This window comes from Talpa europaea (genome assembly GCF_964194135.1).
Source record: "Talpa europaea genome assembly, chromosome: 5".
Classification (NCBI taxonomy): Eukaryota; Metazoa; Chordata; class Mammalia; order Eulipotyphla; family Talpidae; genus Talpa; species Talpa europaea.
In genome coordinates, this window is record NC_140071.1 from 49873049 (window position 1) to 49897480 (window position 24432).

The 24432-nt window shown below is 38.3% G+C and overlaps 1 protein-coding gene across 4 annotated transcripts in view; it reads right to left on the minus strand.

The window, feature by feature from the left end:
* Positions 1–24432, minus strand: part of ARHGEF28 (Rho guanine nucleotide exchange factor 28) — a gene marked incomplete at both ends in the record, with an annotated part of 239958 nt that overhangs the window by 77068 nt on the left and 138458 nt on the right. For all 4 annotated transcript variants that reach the window (XM_084234065.1, XM_084234064.1, XM_084234063.1 and 1 more), the window contains 9 exons: positions 1097–1219; positions 6918–7165; positions 10200–10340; positions 11638–11765; positions 11856–12000; positions 13842–13890; positions 14649–14704; positions 22903–23035; positions 23390–23513. In XM_084234065.1, the coding sequence (XP_084090191.1) occupies positions 1097–1219; positions 6918–7165; positions 10200–10340; positions 11638–11765; positions 11856–12000; positions 13842–13890; positions 14649–14704; positions 22903–23035; positions 23390–23513 (1147 nt within the window). The remainder of the gene's footprint in view (positions 1–1096; positions 1220–6917; positions 7166–10199; positions 10341–11637; positions 11766–11855; positions 12001–13841; positions 13891–14648; positions 14705–22902; positions 23036–23389; positions 23514–24432) is intronic.

Sequence of the window (24432 nt, forward strand, 5' to 3'; positions counted from 1 at the left end):
CTAAACAGTATCAGTCTATTCAGAAGTAATATTAAGATAGAATACATTACCATTAATTAAAACTTGAAGTAACTGTCATTAAATTATATAGTTTATCATTCATTTCAATAATCCAACTTAAGATTTCAAGTTACTCTCATGCATTGGTAATTCATTCCAAGATTTATAAGCACTAGGATTCATGAATACCCAAAATTTTCAAAAAATAGTCAGATACTACAGATATTGAATATATATTTCTTAGTTAATTGTTTTTCCAACAGGTATTTCTCTATGCTTGCTATTATTCATCACAGCATTTAAAGATTCCACTAATTAGGACATTTTCCTAAAAATCTTGAAATATGGCAAGTTTTCCAGTTCTCAAGATACATGTATGACATAAAAAGGGGAAAATTTAGTAGCATTCTTAAAATGGTAGGTAAAATTTAGAACTCATGAAACTTTAGTTTTAAGAAATAATTTCTTAAATATATTTGAAACAAAATTTAAAAAGGAGAGAGCATTCAAATGAAAAGAGTTAAAAGATACAACTCTATATATTTTGTGAACTGTGGTCAGATCCTGATTCAAGCAACCCAATATTGATGAGATAATCAGGGAAATTTGAGTACTGGCCAGCTGTTTGAAGATGTTAAGAACTATTGTTACTTTCAGTGTAATACCTTTGCATTTTTTTTTTGAAGCAGTATTGTGGAAAGATACATATAATATGTGAGACAGTATGTGTCATGGGTTTGCTTCAAACTAACCCAGTGGGGGAGGGGTCAGCCTGCCTTTATTTGCATTCTGGTTCTTCTGATTTATAACTTGTTAGGGCATGCAAAAGCTTCCCAGGATATTACAAAGGTGCTCAGAAGCTGGGAGGATATGACTTCACAATACAAAAATGGAAATAATTGGGGAGAAATATTTCAGTAACACTGAAAAGCAAACTTCCTATCTTTGCCACAAACCTACCACACTTCCTTCTCCTTCCCCTTCAGGGGGAAAAAAACATGTAGATGTAAAACTTGTTCAGATAATCTAAGAAACAAGCATGAGCTATTTCTCCATGTTGGTTTACCACTCTGCAATAAAGTTTTAAAATACTGACCTTAATAAAATTTTGAAATTTTTTATTCTGCTGGAGTTCTTTAAAGAGGCTGACTGCTTCTTTGTGGTGGCTACAGAATTCTCCATATATTTTCTTCATTTTATTTGCATTTTCTTCTGAAAACTGAGAAGAAAACATTTCAATGATGGCTTATAAATTTAATTAGCTCTAACAACTGAAAAGAATATGCGATTTTCATGTATTTCAGTATGTTCTGTGCAAATAAAAGATAATCATAGTAGAATTTCTAAACAAAATCACCTCTCTTCCCCCAGACACGTCCTTAATTGAAATAAGAGGAAAACATCCACCAAATGTGATAGTACTGAACTAGTTCAATGATCAAATAATCTAATAAAAATATTTGATATCTTCATTTTCTTGTGTTTATGCAACTTTCTTATTTCAATGTTATAATTTCAGTATGTGTATAGATGTAGGGAGGGCATGCAGCAACATTTGACAATCCTCAGAAGGTGTGCTCTCCGAACAACATACATTGGCTAACTGTTCATATCCATCATTCAGTCCTCAGTTGGGAATTTGATTTTAGTCAACACATCACAAATGGAAAGAGAGAGCTTAGCATTGACTAAGATGAAAGGAAAAAAAATGAATAATCAGAAGGCTGATTTATTAAGTGATGAGAAGAAATAGAGGTATGGGATGGATATTTCAATAAGGTTGACCTGTAGAAAAATCTGAATGTGAACCAATTTAGAATCATAGGTGATGTGAGAAAATTAGCTGAGTTATCTGAATGATGCACATGTCCACATTGAAGAACACTGTACCAGATATGAGAATACACCCATTCCCCTGTTAGAAAGCACCACCTCCAGGCTTTGCAACTTTTCTTACAATTTTATCTAAACTTGAGGTCAGTAGATCTCAAGAAATGATCCTTTGCACAGCAAAAGAGACAATAACAAAAACAAAGAGAAACCCCACCAACTGGGAGAACATTTTTGCACCCAACACTAATGATAAAGGACTGATCACAAAAATCTGCAAAGAGCTGATGAGACTCAACAACAACAAAGAAAATAATCCAGTCAAAAAATGGGCAGAAGAGCTTAAAAGAAACTTCTCTGAAGAGGAAATGCAAATGGCCAACAGGCATATGAAAAAATGTTCAACATCACTTGTCATCAGGGAAATGCAAATCAAAACTACCATGAGATACCATCTTACACCAGTGAGAATGGCACATATTAAAAAAACTAGCAACAACAAATGTTGGCGAGGGTGTGGAGAAAAAGGAACTCTTCTGCACTGTTGGTGGGAGTGCAAACTGGTCCAACCACTATGGAGAGCTGTGTGGAGATTTCTGGACCTACTAAACATAGAGCTTCCATATGACCCAGCAATTCCACTCCTAGGTATTTACCCAAAGGACACAGAAACATCAATTCCAAAGAACACCTGCACCCCTATGTTTATAGCAGCACTGTTTACAATAGCTAAGCTTTGGAAACAACCCAAATGCCCAAAAATAGATGACTGGATCAAGAAGATGTGGTACATATATACCATGGAATATTACTCAGCATTCAAAAAAGATAAACACATGCAATTTGCTGCAACATGGATGGCGCTGGAAGGGATCATGCTCAGCGAAATAAGCCAAAAAGAAAAAGAAAAATACCGGATGGTCTCACTCATAGCAGGAATCTAGAAAACTTAAATAAGGGACCAGGAAAATGAATAACTATAAGAAAGTGAAAATCAAAATCAACAAAAAACTATGAACCAGAGACACTTTTAGGGGGGCGGGGACGGGAGGGGAGGGATTGGGGTCAGAATGGGGGGCTGCAATTGTATGGGGAATATAACAATAAAATTTATAAAAAAAAAAATAAAAAATAAAAAAATAAAAAAATAAATAAATAAAAAAATAAATAAATGCAAAAAAAAAAAAAAAAAAAGAAAAGAAATGATCCTTAAACCATCTACAGTTGTTCCCACAAAACAAACAAAAAGATACAGTTAGGTTGGCACATCAAAACACAGGCCTTACATGCTAAAGACTGCACAATCCTGGTGAAAGAAAGATGCAAATATGGACAGATATAATCAATCAGGTACGTAGACTGGGAGACCCAACATCATCAAGATGTCAGTGCTCCCCAAACAGATACACAGTTCTAATTCAATTTTATCAAGTTCCCAGATTTTTTTGTATATGAAACAAGATTCTTCTAGAAGTTATACAGAAATGCAAAGAAATTAGAACAGCCAAAAAAATAATAATTTTGATAAAGAACAGTAAAGTGGAATGGCTCAGTCTACTCAACTTCAAGATTATACAGTTATGATGATTAAGTCTGTGAGGAAGGACAGACACGTAAATGAGTGAACAGAATAGCAATCCAAAATGATTAACTTATTTATGACAGAGGAGCTAAGGCAATTCCATTGAAGAAGGATGGTCTTTTCAATGAATGGTGCTGATTCAATTGGACATCCACAGACCCACTGCTTCTCTCTTATACAAAAAATAACTCAAAATGGACCATAGATTTAAATATAAAACATAAATCTTTTAGAAAAAAATAAGAGAAAATCTTTGAAATCTCAGGCTAGACAAAGAGTTCTTAGACTCGAAACCAAATGGATGATCCTTAAAACAAGCAAACAAAAAAAAATTGAACTTCAAATTTATAGACTGAGAGATCAAGTTAAAAACTTAAGACATTTTCAAATGACATATCTGAAAAAGGAATACTATCTAGAATATAAAAAGAAATCTCAATATTCAACAGTAAAAAAAAATTCATTCAGAAAATGGACAAAAGGTATTTTGTCCAAAAAGGATATACTGGTAGCAAATAAACACATGAAAAGATGTCAACATCATAAATCATAGGGGGAAAGTAATATAAACCACAATATCACTATGCATTTTTCAAAATAGCTAAAATAAAAGTGACAACACTAAACATTATTGAAGATGTGGAGAACTGGATATCTTACACATTCTTGATAGGAATGTAAAGTGGTACTCAGGAAAATAGTTGGTAGTTTCAACTACCATAAAACCCATAAATTACACTTGCAAGTATTTACACCAGAGTAATAAAAACTTAAATTTGCACAAAAATCTGTACATGACTGTTCATAGCAGCTTCACTCATAATCACCAAAAATTAGAAACAACACTATAACAACCTCCAACAAACGAATGATTAAACAAACAATGGTACATCTATGCCTTGCAATATTACAATCATAAGAAGGAATGAACTATTAATATACATAACCACCTAGATGATTCCTGAGAGAAAGATGCTGAGTAAATCCATGTAACCCATATATAATTTTCATGACATTATTGTAGTGACAAAGTTATAGAACTAGAAAACAGATTAGTAGTTGCCAGTGGTTAAGGAGGAGGTAGGGGCAAGAGGAGGGTGTGGATATAAAATGATCAGATGGGGTATCCACATGATGTTGGAAATATTCTATATTTTGACCGTAATAGTGTCTGTAGTTGTGGTTTTATACTTGAAGTTTTCAAGATACTGTCATTAAGGAAAAAGATCATTTAAAAATATCTAGTATTTTCTTTAATCAACACTTTAAAATCCCAAACTCCACCCTGGATTTATCAAAATAGCATATTAGGGGTTGGAGCAAAGGATCCCTCATTTCTAACAAGCTGAGATTCATATGTACCGTAAGTGGAGAACTACTGCTTTACACTGACCACACTGCTCGTGTTCACAATTGTCACCCACACTAAAAGTTTCCATGGACTAAATTAACATCAGCCCAGCCTCCTGAGACTCTATGGAGTCTCTGTGGCTAGAGCACGGGGCTTTCCCACTCTCTCTCACACATCCTTAAGCAGTATGTTCTTTGTTCCAACAGAGACACACCAACATCCATTGTCTGTGGATTTTGCTAATTTATTCTTCAGGAAGCAATTTTATTTACACAGTATGAGGGGGACTCCTTGCCATACGTACCCACTATGTATGGTCAACAATAGGAACACAAAGACAGACTTAAATCCTTGTCTCTGCATAACAAGGATCTTCCCACAAAGGAGAAATGTGCTTCATCCAAAAATAAGGCTCACCCTGTGTGACAGCCAATGTTCCAGACCCTCTTAAGACCTGCTTTTTTCCATGGAAACTAAGTAAAAAGAGAGCTGGTAAAAGTGTGATTTTTTTTTTTTTTACTTAACAACGAACATGTAAAAAAATAAGAGAATGAACATGTTCTGAAGAATTAGAATTCAAACTCTTGCTATCTATATCAAGAAAAGAGATGCAAATAATTTCAGATGACAAAATAATTTTGCACTTTGTTTTTTAATGCACTCAGATTCAAGATCACCCAGACACATTTAGACATTTTTTATCCAAACTCTATTGAAGCATGCTCTATCGTCTGTTTACTTGGCACTACATATATCAGGGGAATTTTGAGATCAGGTTGGTCTAAGGCTTTAATGATAATCTGCAAAACAGAAAACTCCAGTTAAAATCTGTCATTACTAATGTGAATTTTTTTTTGACAGACTCTATATGTTATTCAACATGCAGAAGTAGCTATTGGACAACGAAGCTACTAAGTGGGTTTTTTTTTTTTTGTTTCATGTATTAAAATGCCTGTATTTAAACATATTTATAGTAATGAACTTAATTCTTTAATTTTAGTAAACAGACTAGAGCTGAGTTCCTTTATTCTGTTATACGGTGAAACTGCTTTAAAGTTACTATTTTGGAGATGTCATTTTGGTAACTAGAGCTAGATCTCCATGCCTTTCCTGAGTGCTAGAAGCAAAATATGGCATTCCCTGAACTCCTGGTGCTTTTCTTCCCAAATGACCCATTCATTTAACAAATATTCACAGTACCAAGCTCTGTTCTGGGTGCTGAAATACAGAAGTTAACCAAATGGACAAGACACCCCGCCTTACAGGGAGGGACTTACAGACCAGAGATGGTAAAAAGCTTCCCCAGAATGTCAATATTGTCGAGGTAGTATATTCTTAACTCATTCTTGAAAGAGCAAATCCTAGTTATGTCACTTATGAGATGTATGAACTTAAAGTCATTACATTCTCTGTGCCTCAGTTTTTATAACTATACAGTGGGGAATGAATAATGACTTCATAGTGTGAAGGTTAAAAGAAGTGGCATATGTGAGAGCACCCTAAGTGTGCCTGACACAGTCAATAAATCATATCACTTAACTTGTCTATTAGTATTTCTTTTCATGGAGAGCCCCTTGCCAAGAGGGCAGAGGGTCAATACAACTTGTCAAGAATAAGTGTTGTTGCTTTTTAATTAGGAAGAGGAGCACCAGCCCATTCTCACTAAGGCTTCAAGCATCTCAAGCACCTAAAAAGTACCTCCTTTTACCAAGATTTGCTTGTCTTATGCCCCAGGCAAGTACTCTAGGATTTTAATAATAGATCTGCCTCATTCCTCCAAGATGAGTTAGTGTTTGTCTTGGGGACATAGATGAGACTACCATAAGCCCATGGGGGAGCCAAGTCATTAGAGAGCCATCACGTCAAGAAGCCTAAGGAATCCATTCATGGCTGTGACTTTCCAGTACAGACCATGGCATGGCCAGCAGCTATCTAGCCTAATCCTGCGACGCACAGAAGAGTCACTTACTGGCTGTTAAAAAGTCTCAGATATCACTCAGTCAAACCAACATTCAATTTTTAAAAAATCAATCACAACCATCTGTCAGTAACTGTAAGGAAATCAATTCCAGTTTCCCAGACGCTTTTAACCCTGTAGAGTCTGTAATCCTTTGATTTTGACTATGATGTTGGGAAAGGTGATAAGGGCCTTACCTGTTGTACTAATATATCTCCAATTCGACTGATGATGAAATTTCTATCACTGCCAGCACAGGATTCCTGCCTTCGTTCTTTCATACTGTAGAAGAAGTGCCGATGGATTTCAAGTAACTCATCTAAACAGGGAAAGATTTTATCCACTGTGCTGTGGTCAAGCTGCAGCTCCTCCTTCATTCCTTTCCTGAAGATCTCAGACATGATGAACAGGGTCTGGATGTGATGCATTTCTGTTTGCATTAGCTCTGAAACATGTGAGCAAAAACAACATTAAAAAAACTATGATCCCTAACCAACCTGAGGGGAGAAATCAAATACTGTCCAAAAATTAACAATGTAAGAAAAGTACTTCATCTAAAAATAAACTTAAAAAAAAAAAAAAAGCAACTGCCCATATTAACCTAAGTTAGTAGCTAAATACTGTGTGTTACACAAATAAAAAGGGAAGAATATTTAGGAATAGAATAGTCTTCCACTATAAAAGTCAGCAATGATTAGAAGTTTAATGTAAGTGCAAAAATCAACTATTTTCTTTTTTCCAGATATTACAAGAGAATACATATAATTCCAATATATAAGAATCCAATGTATGGGTAGCTGATATAATTAATTAGATACTTTTCAGGTAAGTACCAGGTCTTAATCTCCCCTGGATGCTGTATAAAATATAACCTAATTTGCCTGTTTCCTTCCTTCTTTCCTTGAACTTTTGGGTTTTTGCATTTAGGAGGAGGCACAAATAACTTGGTGGATTAAATTAAATAAATATAATAAAGTTCCTTAAAGCACACAAAAATGGGCCTTTTCTATTGTTGAATATGTCATCAAAATTCCACTTTTTCCAGTGGAAAATAATGTATCATGATTAGGCATATCACCAAGAAAGTGGGGGGAAAAAACCTACAAGATGGTAGAAAATATTTACAAATCACATATCTAATAAGAGACATATCCAGAATACAGAAAGAACTCTTATAATAAATATTTTTAAAACCCATAAATATTGGCAAAAGATTTGAATAGCTATTTCTCCAGAGATACAAAATGGCCAATAAGCACATGAAAAGGTATTCAGCATCATTAACCATCAGGGAAATGCAAAGCAAAACCAAAATGAGACACTTTCACACATCAGGATAACTGTAACAAAAAAAAAAAAAAGATAAACAACAAAGAAGTGTTGGTGAGGATACATCTCTGGTGAAAATGTAAAATGATAGCTGCTTTGAAAAACAATCTGGCAAATCCTCAAAAGGTTAACTACAAAGATACCATGGAACACAGAAAAGTAGAAACAATCCAAAATGTCTGTCACTGATTATTAGATGAACAAAAGGTGGAATGTATACAATGAACTATTAGGCAGCCATAAAAAGGAATAGGGTACTGATATAACATGAGTGAACCTTGAAAACATTATGCTCAGTGAAAGAAACCAGTCACAAAAGACTACTTTACGATTCCATTTATGCAAGATGTCCAGAACAGGCAAAGACAAAGAGAAGAAACTAGTGGTTGCCGGGAGTTGGAGGGGAAAATGGAGAGTGACTACTAATGCAGACAGGATTGCTTTCTGGAATGATGAAAATTGCTCTGGAATTAGAGTGGTTGAGGGTTTAATATGTGAACATATTAAAATCCACTAGATTGTACACTGTAAAGTTGTAGATTTTATGGTGTGTGAATTATATCTCAATTTTTAAAATATATCCTGAGAGAAAATAATAAATCAAATTAGATTAGTATTTCCAAGCTCACATGTTTTGCTATCTTGCCATTTAATATAAACAAACTGAAGTATAGTTTGGTTTTTTTTCTGTTTTTTTTTTTTAAGATTTATTTATTTATTTATTTATTTATACAAGCACTGGGTACAGTCAGAAGCCCGGGAGGGTGAGAGAATTCACTAGAGCCAGAGCAGGGAGCAGAACAGGTAGACTGATGAAGTACACTGCTGAGGGGAGAAGCAGGCAGCAGGAGAGGTCTGTGCACCATGTGGGGCCCTTGCCTGGCAGCCTGGGATCGAACCAGTGCTACAGAGGCTGCGGGCAGCTATGCAATCCAGCGCTCAACCACTGCACCACTGGGGAGGCCCTGAAGTATAGTTTTTTTTGCTGTGTTATCATAAACAAAAATCTCTTCAATTTGGAGCTCACTTTTTTATTATTTCCTATCATGTTTTTAGTGCCTACTCTGTACTATGCATTTACCCACATCGTGTCATTTAATCCTTTAATCTGTTTGACCATTATGACCCCCCAAATAGAATTTTCTTCATCTTTAAAAGGTAACAAAGAAGAGAAAGTATTTTTAATAGAACATATGATTTTCTGACACTAAAGACCATGCTGTGAGCAAGACATGTTTATCCCAAATAGGTTAGAAGATTTTTAGTAATTTATGAAGAGGTGAATGAAGAAACTTTACAGTATAGCACCAGGTGCCTCAGATACACTAACAGGGACAGCGTCTTCCTTTCCAAAGGAATGCCCACTATACAGCCCTGACAGCACTCTCATGGCCCTGACCTGTCCTGCACAGCCACCACCTGGCACGGGGAGACGGAGTCCTCACCACCACAGGACTTTTCAGCCCAATCTTCACACACAGGACAAGTGAGAAGAGCAATTACTGTCATACCAGGTATCTTCTTGGAACCACCACTTAGCTTTATACTTGAAAATTTTCTAAACTTCATTTTTTTCCTAACTAGTCCACAATTTAACTTCTTCTAATTCAGACTGCCTTTACCACAAATAGCAGGCAGCAGGAAAATCTCATCAGAGCCGCACTCCATGCTCAGGACCACAGAGCACATCAGACATTGCCTTAGCTCAGGGGCTGCCAGTTCCACCGGAATCTTTATGAACGCCCCTCTCCTCTCTGGTGCCTGCAGGCAAGCTACAGTTCCCCAAGATGCAGCAGCCCAAAACACTCTACATTAAGATGCATGAAAATTCACTGTGACTCTTACAATAGAAGAGGTAAAAGAATATAGGCTATACTTAAGTAAACTTAAAAAGGATATGAGAAATAAAATTTTCTTTGCACTAGATATATACCATGCCTCATTCAAGCCTCACAACATTTGATGCCTGAGTGTTAATATCCCCACTTGACAGATGAAGAAACTGAGGTAGAAGTGAGTTAAATAATTTGAGATCAAGTAACTAGAAAATAGTAGAACTGAGATTTCAGCCCAGGTCTGTGGTTTAAATGGCATGCTCTTTCCTCTACACTATATTACTTTGGCTAACAGTGAATATTGGAAGTACTTACCAAAAATGACATCCTGTCTTTTGATGACATCCTTATCCTGCCTACTACAAAATGAGGGGTCCACCACAAGACTCCAAGATTCTGCTTCAAACTCCTGGGCATCACTGCTGAGGTCACTCCACAGAGAGGAATCCACAACATCTAATATGTGTTTAGGAAAAAAAGGCAGCAGTGGAACAACACATGTCACACAAACAGCACATCACACATACACACATTGACAGACACATCACACTAAATAAGTATGCCACAAACATGGCAATGATAAAAACAAAATATTACTGATGTGGAGTCAAAATATCTAAAAAGGAAACTTGTAAATTGGCCCAAATAAGACAGGCCCCATGGAAACAAGGAACCGGGTATTAAAACAGTAATTCCATGTATGCAAAAATACCAAAATAAAAGGCATTTGAGGATTCTTGTGCTTGTTTGTTTTGACTTGCTCTACTTTAGTTTTATTTCTGGTAACCCTCAGAGTCCACACATGCTTACAGAATCTGGAGACAGTGATTTCTTTTGCCCCAGGTTATTATGGACTATTTACTTAAATCTAAATTTTGTACTTGCGCACTTGATTTGCTGTTTACCTGGCTTGTTGTCATTAATATAAACATGAAACAGTGGGTAAGAACTCAAGTCACACATGAGTACAGATTTTTCTGATGGAATTTGACAATAGACTCTCTCTCTCTCATCAGGAAAACTAAATTTTATTTGTACAAATGGCACTCCTTAAGGAGATTCCAGCTCAAAGCAGTAAAGATGACAATGGATTTAAAGACTTAAGTTTAAAATGAAAGAAACAAATTCCAGGGGCAGAGTCCACTCATTTCTCCTGTCATTTCTCGTCTTTAATTCAGCTTTCCTTCTTTATGGAAACAACCTGGATACATCAGCAATTCCCAAGATGAAGTGCCATCCTATGAAACATGCTTTAAAAAATGCTTTATTCCTCTTAAAGCAGGGGATAGGGATAAATGGGGATAAATATCTCAGAGGATAAATGACAGATGGGGATAAATATCTCAGAGATCCAGGCAAGACCAGTCTTAACAAAAGTACATCTTTGTAATATTCACTCCTACTCCAGATCATCACTAGCTGTACAACTTCTTTTGAGGAATAACAAACAGTGTATTTTATTCTCTTCATTATGTTTATGACATACTCTTTTTTGGAATATGTTCATTTTAAAAATGAGTATTTCCCTGGTCACTCTCTGGAAGTTTCCTCCTGGGCTAAATGTTGGTTGCTGTAGTTTTTACAAGTGGAGCCTAAACCAAAAAAAAAAAAAAAAAAAGACACCACAGGACAGAATTCTTTTTAAAAGACAAAGCCCTAAGTTTCACTTTTATATCTTTCAGAAAATATTTTTTTGGCAAGTGCTCAAATGCTCCCAGGAACAAAAGAAAATGCACATGTATATTCTCCTCACCTTCCATTAAGAAAGATTCCGTGGAGGGAGAGGAGCCCATAGACTGTAACAGCTCATCGGAATGAGACCTGCTTCTCCAGTTGCTTGTGTCACTCTCAGGCTCCACAGACATCCCAGACCTCCTGAAGCTGGAGGGGTGAAGAAGGGAGAGGAAGGAGAAGAGTTAGGCCCAGCAGGGGCTCTGAGATGTGAAGATGGAAAACCACACTGCCCCTTACCTTTCCAAGGTGGTGCCTGGAACACTTCTGGACATGGGAGGGACTGGGCCTGCAGTTTCCTTCCTCCCAGTTGGCAATCCAATAGGCATAGAAGAAGAAGGATGCAGGGAGAGACCAGGCTGTGGGACCTCTCTAAATGAAGAATCTGGAACTCAGAATGGAGGCTTCATGCAGTTTTCATAGAGGGCAGCAATCACCAATAAAGGTGGTCACTTCAGAGCCAGAGAGCTAGGCACCCGGATGTTCCAACATGTTGCGTGCCCAACCTTGACACCCGTCTCCTAGCCACATCCCGACACCTGCTGCAAATGTCCCTCCCATTTCACATGCTCCTGATCCCCATGCTGCAGGCCCGCTTCAGCATCTCCACTTGGAGACTGTGGACATCTGGGATTACACAAACAAACAAGAATATGGAATGGGGAAACACTGGAACAGCTTTCCCATAAATCTGTGCTTCCACTCTTTAGAGACAGCTTTAAATAGATGCAAGGTGTTATTAGCACTATTACTAGTATGCACATTGTATATAAAAACAAGCACACACGCACACACAGAGATCATGTCAATGGATTGGAATGATGCTGAGGAGTCTGTTTTTCAGGGTTTAAGAATTATAGGCAAAAGAAATATACAAGCCAGACTGGGCTGTTCTATCTCATGTACAGAAAATGAAATGGTGCTTTAACACATTTCTGTCACAGGCATACGTGCATTGACATTTGATGTATACCATAATTGACACTCAGAAAAATATTTTAATGCTGTAATATTATAGATGTAGTATCTATCTTCTCAATAAAAGTGGGGGGGGGGTTTATACAGACCCCCCAGGGCATAGGAGGGATTTTACCCAAACATCATTTAATTTTATCCTCATGACTCCCAAGTAAAGAGAAAGAATAGATGGTATTTTACCAATTCTAAGATATTTTTTATCTCCATGCTTAGCCTTATGAAATTGAGATATATCTCATTACTAAAGTCAAAGGAACTTCTGGGGTCAAAGTCAGGGAGCAAATGATGCAACAGTTGTTACTGCCTGCATTTACTTAACTTTGTGTAATATCACACCAATCGTATGTCACCAGGAATTTGCCCAGTTCATTGTTCCCCGATTCAAGTGTTTTTTAAAACCCTGGTCACACTTCGTTATAGCATTGAAATGAAAAGTGACCACAAAGTTACAAGGTCTGATGCGTGGCAAGCAGTGCAATTGCAGACAGAAGAAATTGCAAAATCTCACAACATATCATAGGATTTTCAAACTTAGGAGGTAATGGTGTTACCGGTTCTGGCATGCGATATAAACAACTGCCAAAGGCCACCAATCATTTTCAAGGGAAACTGTTTAATTTTCAGCGATGTGTAATTCAGGGAAAACAGAGCTACCACGCTTGACCATTATGCAAACAAAACTCCAATATGTCTTCAAATTGCAGCCATCCTAAAGGAGCTGTTGAGATCACAGCCTCAGGCAGAGCTCACAAAAGGCACCAGGTTGCAATGACATTGGACAACAGGGACTGAGAAGCATCTGTAGATCCCAAATATGAGGATTTCCCCCCCACTTTGTGATTCTTATCCATTTGTATGGATAAGTAAGTGCTACTGATAGGAAAACATAAAATTGTGTACATTTCATGTATCTCCTCTCGCCCCCCTAAAGGTTACTATTAAATCAATGGTGCATATTCACTACATTCATTATAGCTTATATTTGAGACACATCCTCTCTCCTTCCATGTAGTGCCCACTAACGTAAAAATGCCATAGATTACACAGAGCTCAAAGCCTATCAGGCTGGCATAGAAGCTTGTGCCATTCTGTACCTCTTTGTATAAGTGAAAATTATGTCAAACATATGTTATAAAAGAAAAAATAACTCAGGCAATGACACAAGAAAAGGAGGGGGTATTTCACACTGGAAAAATGTGTGTTGTGTACAAAACTGAAAAAAAGCTTGTCGCTTTCCACATCACTTACTTCCAAGGATGGTCTGCGGTTTGTTCTTGTTATACTTCTCCTGGAATTTCTGGTAAAGAACATTAGAAACACATAAAATAAGATCAAAGCACCACTGGACTATAAGAATGTCCACACAGTGACACAGAACAGCACTGACTGCTGTTACTGTTACTGTATTTCAAACAAAGGAATTCCTAGCAAAAGACATTAAATACACCAAGGAGAAAAATGCTATGACAGTGAGCCACACATGTCATAATGAAGAAGAATGTGTATCTCACAAACATCCAGCTTTATTAAAAGCCTCAGGGGAATCAGAAATCTCCAGGTCCTCTGTCCAGACCCAGGCTGAAAGGGGAACACTCATCTTTCTCCTCCTTGTTCTTGCTCTGCCTGACTATTCCTCCTGCCTCAGGACACTAGGACCTCAAGCATGGAAACATCACCCTCGACTCTGCTGACACACTGTATGTTTCAAGTAACACAGAGGTGGCAAATCCAAGCTTCCCTCTGAGAGGCCATCATGCTATATCATGCATGTGTTTTTGACATGACTGTACAGTGGGAAAGAAAGGAAAGGAATGTCTCTAGCTACTCAAAAACCCAACCCCCAATGCATTTCTCTTCTCTAGTCCAGTGGATCTCACATTGTGATCCCAGGACCAGCAGCATCGCAGGATAACTATACACTTTGAGCATGTGCTATTGTATCCCTCAATGACCGCTTTAGAAATAAACCCAGATCATTCAAGTAAAACCCTAAGCCAGTAATACAAAACAATCAGCTAGATACAAACATGTAGTCTTCACAAATGGAGAGATTACCTTGGTACATGGAGGTGCAGTCTCTTTACAACCCTTATGTACATTTGCATTACAGTCTGAAAAAAAGGAAAAAGATGGTGTTCATCTCACTTAAGTGAAACTGAAATAAGACAACATATTATGCTTTTACTGATAAGTATAAAAATAATACACTAACATTAAAAATGTTTAGAAAACATAAAAATATCTGCTGCATCACAGGTGGCCCCACCATTCAGTATCAGCACACTGTTAACATTTTAGTTTCCCTGGAGCGATTTCTCCCATTCTGCAGAGAGCCTTTTCTTTTCTTTTCTTTTTTTAAAGATTTATTTATTTATACAAGAGCCAGGAGTGCAGGAGGGTGAGAGGATTCACCAGAGACAGAGCGGGGAGCAGAACAGGCAGATGGACTGAAAGCACTGCTGAGGGGAGCAGCAGGTAAGACAGGAGAGGTCTGCCACTGCATGTGGGTATCTCCCTAGCTGGCTGGGAATCAAACCCGCACTACAGGGGCTACAGACAGTTTCACAGCGCTGCGCTCAACCCGCTACACCATAGGGGAGGCCCTAGAAGGCCTTTTCAACTATGAAACCTGGAATTACGCACAGCCTACTTTTCTGCATCTGCCTGAGAACTCACTACTATGTGCCCTGAATGGTAAGGGATTTCTGACTTCTGATTGGTAGCAAATGGCAAGATGCCTATGGAGACAGAAAGAGAGAACAAATTTACAATAGTGCTAAAAAAAGGCGCTATCAAAAAAGGCCCCACCTGAGAGGAGTTCCTACTAATTAGAGAGCCAAACTGGAAGCTAGTAGCTTGCCTATTTTTACTTCATGAACCGAAGTGGCCTCACCTCAATGAAAGAAAGAAAGGAAATGCTTGGGCCTGTCTTCATGGAAGCTGCCTCACCTCTGGGTTCTATTTTTGCCAGGATGCTCTGGTCTCACCCACTTTCTCTCCCTCCTCACTACCACCCACCATGAGTCCCTGTCCATCCAGCCCCACACATTCTGTACAGGTGGAGGAGCCTGAGACCTTTTGGAAACTTCATAAGAAGGAATCTTCCATGGGGAGAAGGATCTTTTCAGGTCCATCAAAGAGGCTTGGGCAACAATCATGACCATCGCAGGGGCACCGAAGCATTTAGCCAGCACCTCACTGGTCGATGAGCAGAGCCCAGGCTGGTCTATGCAAGGGTCCTGAGGCAAACATGAAAATCAGTGCTCGTCTCACTCCAGAACAAATGGGAAAGGAAGGGGGAAAGCAGAGGCTATGAGATAAACAGAACAAAGTTATACTGAAAACTCACAGGAAGAGGGAGTCACTGAAAATTAAATCTAGAAAGAGAGAAATTTAGATATTTCAAGTGTATTCTCCATAAGGGAAAGAAAACAGACATGAAATAGGACCCAGAGGCCAAGAAGGGAGAACAGGATGTGACAACAGGCCAACAGGATGAGAGGGAAGTGGAGCTTTGTGAGATGAGAGAGACCGGCAAGGGAGACAAAGGGAACAAGGGAAGAAGAAAAATCGAAACGAGAAGAACCAACATGACACAGATATCAAAGCAGCACTGTGAAATTAAACTTGAAAGATTCCCTCCAGAACGTAGAGAAAAAGAAGGGTGTAATCATAAAAGAGAAGATGTCATACAAAGAGACAGCAGAGCTCACACCTCTCCAAGGAAGAAATAAAAAAAAATGAGGTCAGAAGCAATAGTCAAAGTTACAACTGACAAAAAGTTTTATAAAGCTTAAAAAAAGAACCACAAAAGGCAAATTAAAAGATCTCATCTTTCTCTAGGAAAAATTATTAAATGACACATTCCGACAATATTCGTACGATGAAAAAACTACAAGTCCTCAGGCATCCAGGCAGAAAAATCAGGTTGTCAAAGGAAGAGTAAGGTCAGGCAGGCCCCCTAGACACTTCTACTGTAATATTAAATACCCAGATAGAACGGACCCATGTTGGGGCAGGGGGAAGAAAGGTTTTGACCTAAGAAATTATTTAGTTGGCAAGTGAAATCAGTCAGAAAGACAAAGACCAATACCAGATGATTTCACTCATATGTGGAATATAGAGAAACAAAGGGACTGACAAAATTAAACCAAAACAAACTTAAAAATTGAGGGGGGATGGAGGAGGGCTTAATGCTTTGTGAAGATTGTGGGTGCCTTGGTGGTAGGTGAGAGGTGGCAACATACATTTGAAGACATGTGAACCTATACCCTAAATCATATACTGTTATAAGCTGATGTTACTGCAATGAAAGTTACAAAAAATAAAAAAAAAAATTAAAGAAATTATTTATCTAGGTAAATTGTTTTTCTTGTATGAAAAAAAGTTATACCTTTAGAGCCACAAAGAATTTAGATACAGATTTCAGAAGACAGGTTTTAGAACTGATCAGTCTGATAACCATCTTGAAAAAATAATTACCTGAAATCCTTTTCTACCCTATGAAGAGTAGAATCAAAATTAAGAGTTCAAGAAAGGATCAGAGTCTTTTTTGCAAAGAAATTTCAAGTAAAAGCAAGTACTAAAAACAATTAAACTAAAAATCACATCTAAAAATTTGTTGTAAGTTAGACAAAGACTGTATACAAATATCAAATTATTCTTGAAATAGAAAATCATCCTTGGATTAAACACAGAATATAAAAACAGTGAATTCATTGTACTAATAAAGGTTGGGGAGGGGTTAATATGAGGGAAATAAAAGAGCAATTATAAGTCTTACACAGTCTTAGAGTTCTTAGTAGTAGATAATAAAAGAGAATATCTTGCCAAATCCTTGGAGAAGGCAAAGGCAAAAACACATAAATAATATATTTTCTAAATAGCTAAGAGACATCAAGGAAAATCACAAAAAACTATAAAAGATAGCAGATAGCCATAAAGTTAAATGTAAATAAGAAAAAACCTCATTATAAAACAGGGTCTTTCAGTTACATTACAGATTACATATTACTAAATTAAAAACATACACCCCAAATCAAAAACACAGAAATAGGGGAAATATAACAAAGAAAAAGGTAAGCAAAAGGAGTACTAATTTTTTTTTTAAAAAAAAGGTAAAATTCAGTGCAAAAAGCATTTGGTAGCATTAAAAAAGTGATTTTATACTGATAAAAGTTAAATCTATAGTGGAGCTATAATTTGTGCGTTTCTGGGCACTAAGCAATGTAGCATCAAAATAAACTGTGGTGTCTATTTATCATCAATCAAGGAGAATTTTATACAGTTTTTGTGGACAACTAGTAATGGGTTTAACAGGAAAAAATGGTATCAGAATCCTAATTATTTAAATACTTTGTTTTATATGTTTTTGAGATTAGAAATAGTAACCGTCACGATTAAAAACAAAAATATACCCATGAAAAAGAATTATTAAACAATAGCAGTAGTTTATATGTCATATTCTCTTAGCAATGTAAAAAACTTAATATTAAAAATCAAAGTTTAAATCCCTAGGAGTGGAATTGCTGGATCATATGGAAGCTCTATGTTTAGTAGGTCCAGAAATCTCCACACAGCTTTCCACAGTGGTTGGACCAGTTTGCACTCCCACCAACAGTGCAGAAGAGTTCCTTTTTCTCCACACCCTCGCCAACACTTGTTGTTGCTAGTTTTTTTAATATGTGCCATTCTCACTGGTGTAAGATGGTATCTCATGGTAGTTTTGATTTGCATTTCCCTGATGACAAGTGATGCTGAACATTTTTTCATATGCCTGTTGGCCATTTGCATTTCCTCTTCAGAGAAGTTTCTTTTTAGCTCTTCTGCCCATTTTTTGACTGGATTATTTTCTTTGTTGTTGTTGAGTCTCATCAGCTCTTTGCAGATTTTTGTGATCAGTCCTTTATCATTAGTGTTGGGTGCAAAAATGTTCTCCCAGTCGGTGGAGTTTCTCTTTGTTTTTGTTATTGTCTCTTTTGCTGTGCAAAAGCTCTTTAATTTGATGTAGTCCCAGCTGTTTATCTTTGCCTTCACTATCACTGCTTTGGGTGATGTGTCTGTAAAGATGTCTTTGATGTGCAAATCACATAGTGTTTTGCCTATATTTCCTTCTATATATTTTATGGTTTTACCCAAAGGACACAGAAACATCAATTCCAAAGAACACCTGCACCCCTATGTTTATAGCAGCACTGTTTACAATAGCTAAGCTTTGGAAACAACCCAAATGCCCAAAAATAGATGACTGGATCAAGAAGATGTGGTACATATATACCATGGAATATTACTCAGCATTCAAAAAAAATAAACACATGCAATTTGCAGCAACATGGATGGCGCTGGAAGGGATCATGCTCAGCGAAATAAGCCAAAAAGAAAAAGAAAAATACTGTATGGTCTCACTCATAGCAGGAATCTAGAAAACTTAAATAAGGGACCAGGAAAATGAATATAAGAAAGTGAAAATCAAAATCAACAAAAAACTATGAACCAGAGACACTTTTAGGGGGGCGGGGGCGGGAGGGGAGGGATTGGGGTCAGAATGGGGGGGCTGCAATTGTATGGGGAATATAACAATAAAATTTATAAAAAAAAAAAATCAAAGTTTAAATCCACAACATCTCCCTCCCTCAAAAAACTATTAACACTAAAACTTCTTAAAAATACTATGGGTTAAAGAGGAAATTAAATATATATTCATAATTCTAAAATTTAACCCAAGGCAGTAATCAAATGTGTGGATGTGACATGTGCAAAAGAACGCTCCTTGCACCATTATATGTCATGAAAAAATTGGAAAAAACTTAAATGTACCATAAGGAATAATTAAACACATTTGATATCATCATCAAATATAAAAGGCTGACATTCTTATTATCAGAAAGGATTCCATCAAAATAGCAATTACAATTTTTTCTAGGTAATACAATTTTGAACAACTCTGAGTTTCTCCTTCAACCTTGTGCCTTCTATGAATCCTTCTGCATTAAATAATGAACTTTTAAAGCTAAATGTCATGATAGACTCTCAGCAATTCCCATTCCATGGCCATCCACTTGACTAACCCAGTATAACCCAATATATTCTTCAACAAATACTGGGCTTTCAGTGAACCCTGACTTTCTATCAGTCCTTAGCTGCATAGGAGTGTCTGAAGGTCCAGCTTTGTGACAGCTGCTGCAGGGGATACAAAAGAATTATCATGTGATTATAGTCTTGAAAGAAACTAGTCTATTCTAGGGCCTCCCTGGTGGCACAAGCGGTTGAGCACAGTGCTGTGAGCTGTCTGCAGCCTCTGCAGTACTGGTTTGATCTCCGCTGGCTGCGGAGATACCCACATGGCGCAGCAGACTCTCCTATCTCACCCATTGCTCCCCTCAGCAGTGTATTTCAGTCAGTCTGCCTGTTCTGCTCCCTGCTCTGTCTCTGGTGAATCCTCTCACCTTTCCACACATCTGGCCTGCACCTGGGTTCTTGTATAAATAAGTAAATCTTAAAAAAAAAAAAAAAAAGAACTTATACCTAACCCAATATTAAATGCAGTAGGATAAATGGATCATAAACATCATATGCAGGAACTTAGGGCAGAGTAGTCTGGGAAGACTTCTCAAAGGCAGACAAGAAATCTGGACCAATGCAGAGGAGAAGGGGAAACAAAGAAAGGAGACTATCATAAGCAAAAGGACAGAGGCAGAAAATATATGCAGTGGGAGAAAAGGCAGCAGGCCTGGCGAGGTCTGGGGAGGCCACTGCTGAGAGGGGGCATCTGCAGGACCAGCCAGCAGGACACAGGCAGGGTGCCAAATGGCCAAGTGAAGAGCTTAGACTAAGCACAGTAAACAAAAAGAGAGGAGACCTTAAGTATAAGAGGGCTGATGACAGCATTTTTTACAAAGATTAATGTGGTGAAAGTACTCAGAATAAATTACAAATGAAAATACCAAGGGAGCAGGAAACCAGCACAACTTGCTGTCAGCATCCAGAAGGCAGTTATGAGACTCTACCCAAGGGGAGAATGGAAATGGGTGGGGGTGAGGGAGGTAAAAGGGAAGAGCAGTCAAATGCCCATGGACTGAGCTTGCACCATTAATACAGCAGGAGAGACACCTTTTGCATGGGTATTTTGGGGAGAGTTTCAGCCACTCTTTTCTGCAAGACAACCCAACAAGATCCCCACACAAATGGTCACTCCAAGCGAGTGTGCCTGCAGCTGTTGTAAATATCTGTAGTCCTGCCATAATTCTCAAAAGTGGTTATAAAATGACATGGGGGCTCAATCTTCTTAGCCTACTGGAAATAAAGTAGAAAATGAGGGATAAAGACAGGAATCTGGGAAGAAGCAGCTAAATATAGTATTTTAGAACAAAAGGCTGGAGGCCTGTACTTCTAAACAATAAAGAGGGAAAAAGCACATGCCCGAGAGCTGAGTTTGGAGGGAGCGTAGAGTCAGGAAAAAGGAGACAATACAGGCCAGATTTGGGGGCACAGGAAAGGCAGCATTCACTAAACCCAGGAGCAACAACACGAAAACCAGGAGACTCGTGAGTCTGAGCAATGCCGACTTTCTAACTCGACTAGAAACTGACACCAAAGCAGGATTTCTGTTAAGCAGTGAGGACAGACACCTAACATAATAACTGAAAAAGTCTCAGGGATCGATGTGAGAGCAGTGAATGGGGATCACCCAACTCGGAGAGTTTGTCTTCTAATTCATCGAGAGAAAAGTCTTGGATATGGCGGGAGTTTCAGTGGAAGGAACGCAGCCCTGAGAAGAAAGATGGAGCCACCTCCCATGAAACACCCCATCACACACGTACCCCAATTGCTGACCGTGGGCAAGCCAGAGCTACCCCACAGCAAAGTTGACAGTGCACTGGTACAGGGGGAGAGAAGGGAGTAGGATCAAAACAAGAGGGGTGGGAACTGGATGGGCTATCACCGAGATGGCATCACCGAAGACAGTGTCAGCCGTGAGAAGACAATGTGATCTGTCTTCATGCCACATGCAGACTGTATTTTCATCACATGCACAACTATTGACACAACATGGATGATTTTTAATTGTTTTCTAGAAGTTTAATGAGGAAACTTCCCCTGCTCTTCTCTCTGTGCTCCCATCCCACCCCCAAAATGTTTCCCTAATTCTGACAAGTAGCAAATACCGTGAAATGTAGTTCACCTGCCTGGGGCTGAATTCTTTTGCTCTGAATTATTCTTTCACTCTATAAATATTTATTAAGCCCCTACTATGCCTAAGGCATTTTTCTAAGCACTGTGGAAACAGCAGGGAATAAAGTCAATAGACAGAAATGCAGTCCTCATAGAATTTAATTCTGGTAAAGGAGACAGATTAATAAAGTCCACACATAAAACATGCACTTGGTTCTATGGTGTTAACTACTGTGCAGGGAGGAGGGGTCAGGGAGAGAAGTGAGCCAAACATAGGGTGGTCAGGAAAGACGCCACACAGAAGCTGTCATCAGAGCACTGGAGTTGATGAGAGAGAGCCCAGGCACCAGCCGAGGAATGAGAGTTGCAGGGAGTAGGCAGCAGGACAGGTCCTGTGTGGCGCGGCATGCCTGGCAGGCTCAAAGAACAGCAAAGATGGCGAAGTGATGAGAGGAAGGGGAAGAGAAAACAGGATAGATCATGGGACCTGGCAGCCAATGTTGGGGCTTTGGCCTTGCTCTGGGATAACAGGAAAACAGGGGGGATTTGGAACACAGGGAGCTATGCCTTACCAAGTTCACTCTGGCTGGTGTCTTGATAACAGACTTTCGGGAGTAAAATTTGCAAGAAATCATTTAGAAAGCTACTGAAATGGTGGCTTAAAACCTGGCTCATAACAGTGGCAGGCATGAAAAGTGGCTGGTTTTCACAGAATTTAGAAGACAGAGTAAAAGAATTGCTGAGGGATTTAGATGTGGATTGCAAAAGCGAAGCATACAGATAGACTCCAAGATTTCTGGCATGAGACTGTGGTTGGAACTGCTGTGAACTGAGGGGGATCAGCATGTAGGTAGACACAAGAAGGGCAGAGCAGAGCCCCATTTTGGAGAGGGGACATCTGAGAAGCTGTGTGGACACCCAGTGGAGGTATCAAGTAAGCAGAGAGGTGTACACGTCAGAGCTTCCAGGAGACAATCACTTGTGGACAGAAAGCACTCTCTAGCCATCCCAGGTCAAGCTTGGTACATCATTCGGTCATATGCACCACATTAAACAAAGTTATGCGTGAATATGCCCAGAAACAAGCCCAGTCTGAGGAAGCAAAACACAAAACACAACACTAGGCTCAAGAACTTACTGGAACACTGGAGTGATTCTTTTCCCAGGAGTGTTTTATCACAAACCAGACACTGTACAACCCCAGAGAACATTCCAGGGATGAATTGGTGTCGGCTCAGTTTCTCTTTGTCTTTGGCATCCTTGTTTTTTGTCTTCAGAGTAGCAGCAGCAGCAGCAAAGTGAGGGAAATGAGAAATGTTGAAAGTCGGTCTGCTTATAGAAATCATACAAACAATCTATATCTTCCATCCAAAAACAAAGACACACATGGAGAAATATAGTAACACCAAATACAGCACCTCCCGGGAGTGGCACTACTGTAAGACTAGCTAGTTGTCTTCGTTTTTCAAACAGCTTGGACAATATCCCATCAGAAAGAGAGAGATCTTCAAATACATGTGTATACAATCTAAGGTTGCTGACTTTAAACGGAAAGTAGAAACTAGAGTTGCTGAGAAACTGGAGCCAACTATGTCAGTAGACAATAGGCACCGAACCCTCCTTACCTTAGATTTATTCCGAGGACTAGTCATCCTGTTCATGAGGAAGCTGAAAGTCCGGCTCACTTTATATTTTTCAGAGTCTGATTTGGCAGGTATGATGTATTTATCCCATTCTTCCTCCTGAATTCTATAAAAAAAAAAAGAAAAGAACCTGTTATCATGATTATAATATTTAAAGAGGGAGCTAAATCCAGCATATTCATTCATACAGGTGTACAAGTATTCAGCTCTTCTGTACACTGAAAAGGTTTGTAACAAAATATTTGAGAAATAACGGAGATTATATACTTAAGATTTTACTCTGAAAACACTCATCTCCCTATTTATGATGCTAATAGAGATTTCCCCGAGCACAGGAGAAGCCAAAAAGCAGTATGAAACTGAGTTGTACTTATTTTTGGACATAGAGATCATACTCAGCAGACACATGTTTCCTTTGTCAATATATCCTGGAAAACAAGCCATCTGCCTCTTGCTTCAGGCTTCCCCACTCAACCAGACCATTTACTATCTGAGACTCACTAGGTTTAAAGGCGAGAAGACTGAGGATATGTCCCCAACATAAGAGGCAAGTAAGTGTAAATTGTACCAAATCCATGAATATCATTTCTTTTCCTCTAATCAATACAATCATTCTTTAGGGAAAAAAACCCCAGCTATGAAAAGTTATATTTCCACTGGAACTTTCTCTGATAAAATTTTAGATTTCTAATATTATTAGGGAAAGAATGAGAAAGAATATATTAAATATTAACCTATGTATCACATCAAAATGCCTATGTCTGTAGGCTCAGTATTTCCAAAACAAATGTCTCATAATCAAAATCCTTCCTCAACCTTCTCATTTGCCAGCATTAGTGGCTAACACACTCATCCCTAGGAAAGTCTTTTTTTTTTTAAGATTTATTTATTTATGCATACAAGAACTGGGGTACAGGCCAGAGATAGGGGGATGTATGTGAGATGATTCACCAGGGAACAGGGAACAGAACAGGCAGCAGATTAACTGAAATACACTGCTGAGGGGAGCAGTGGGGTGAAACAGG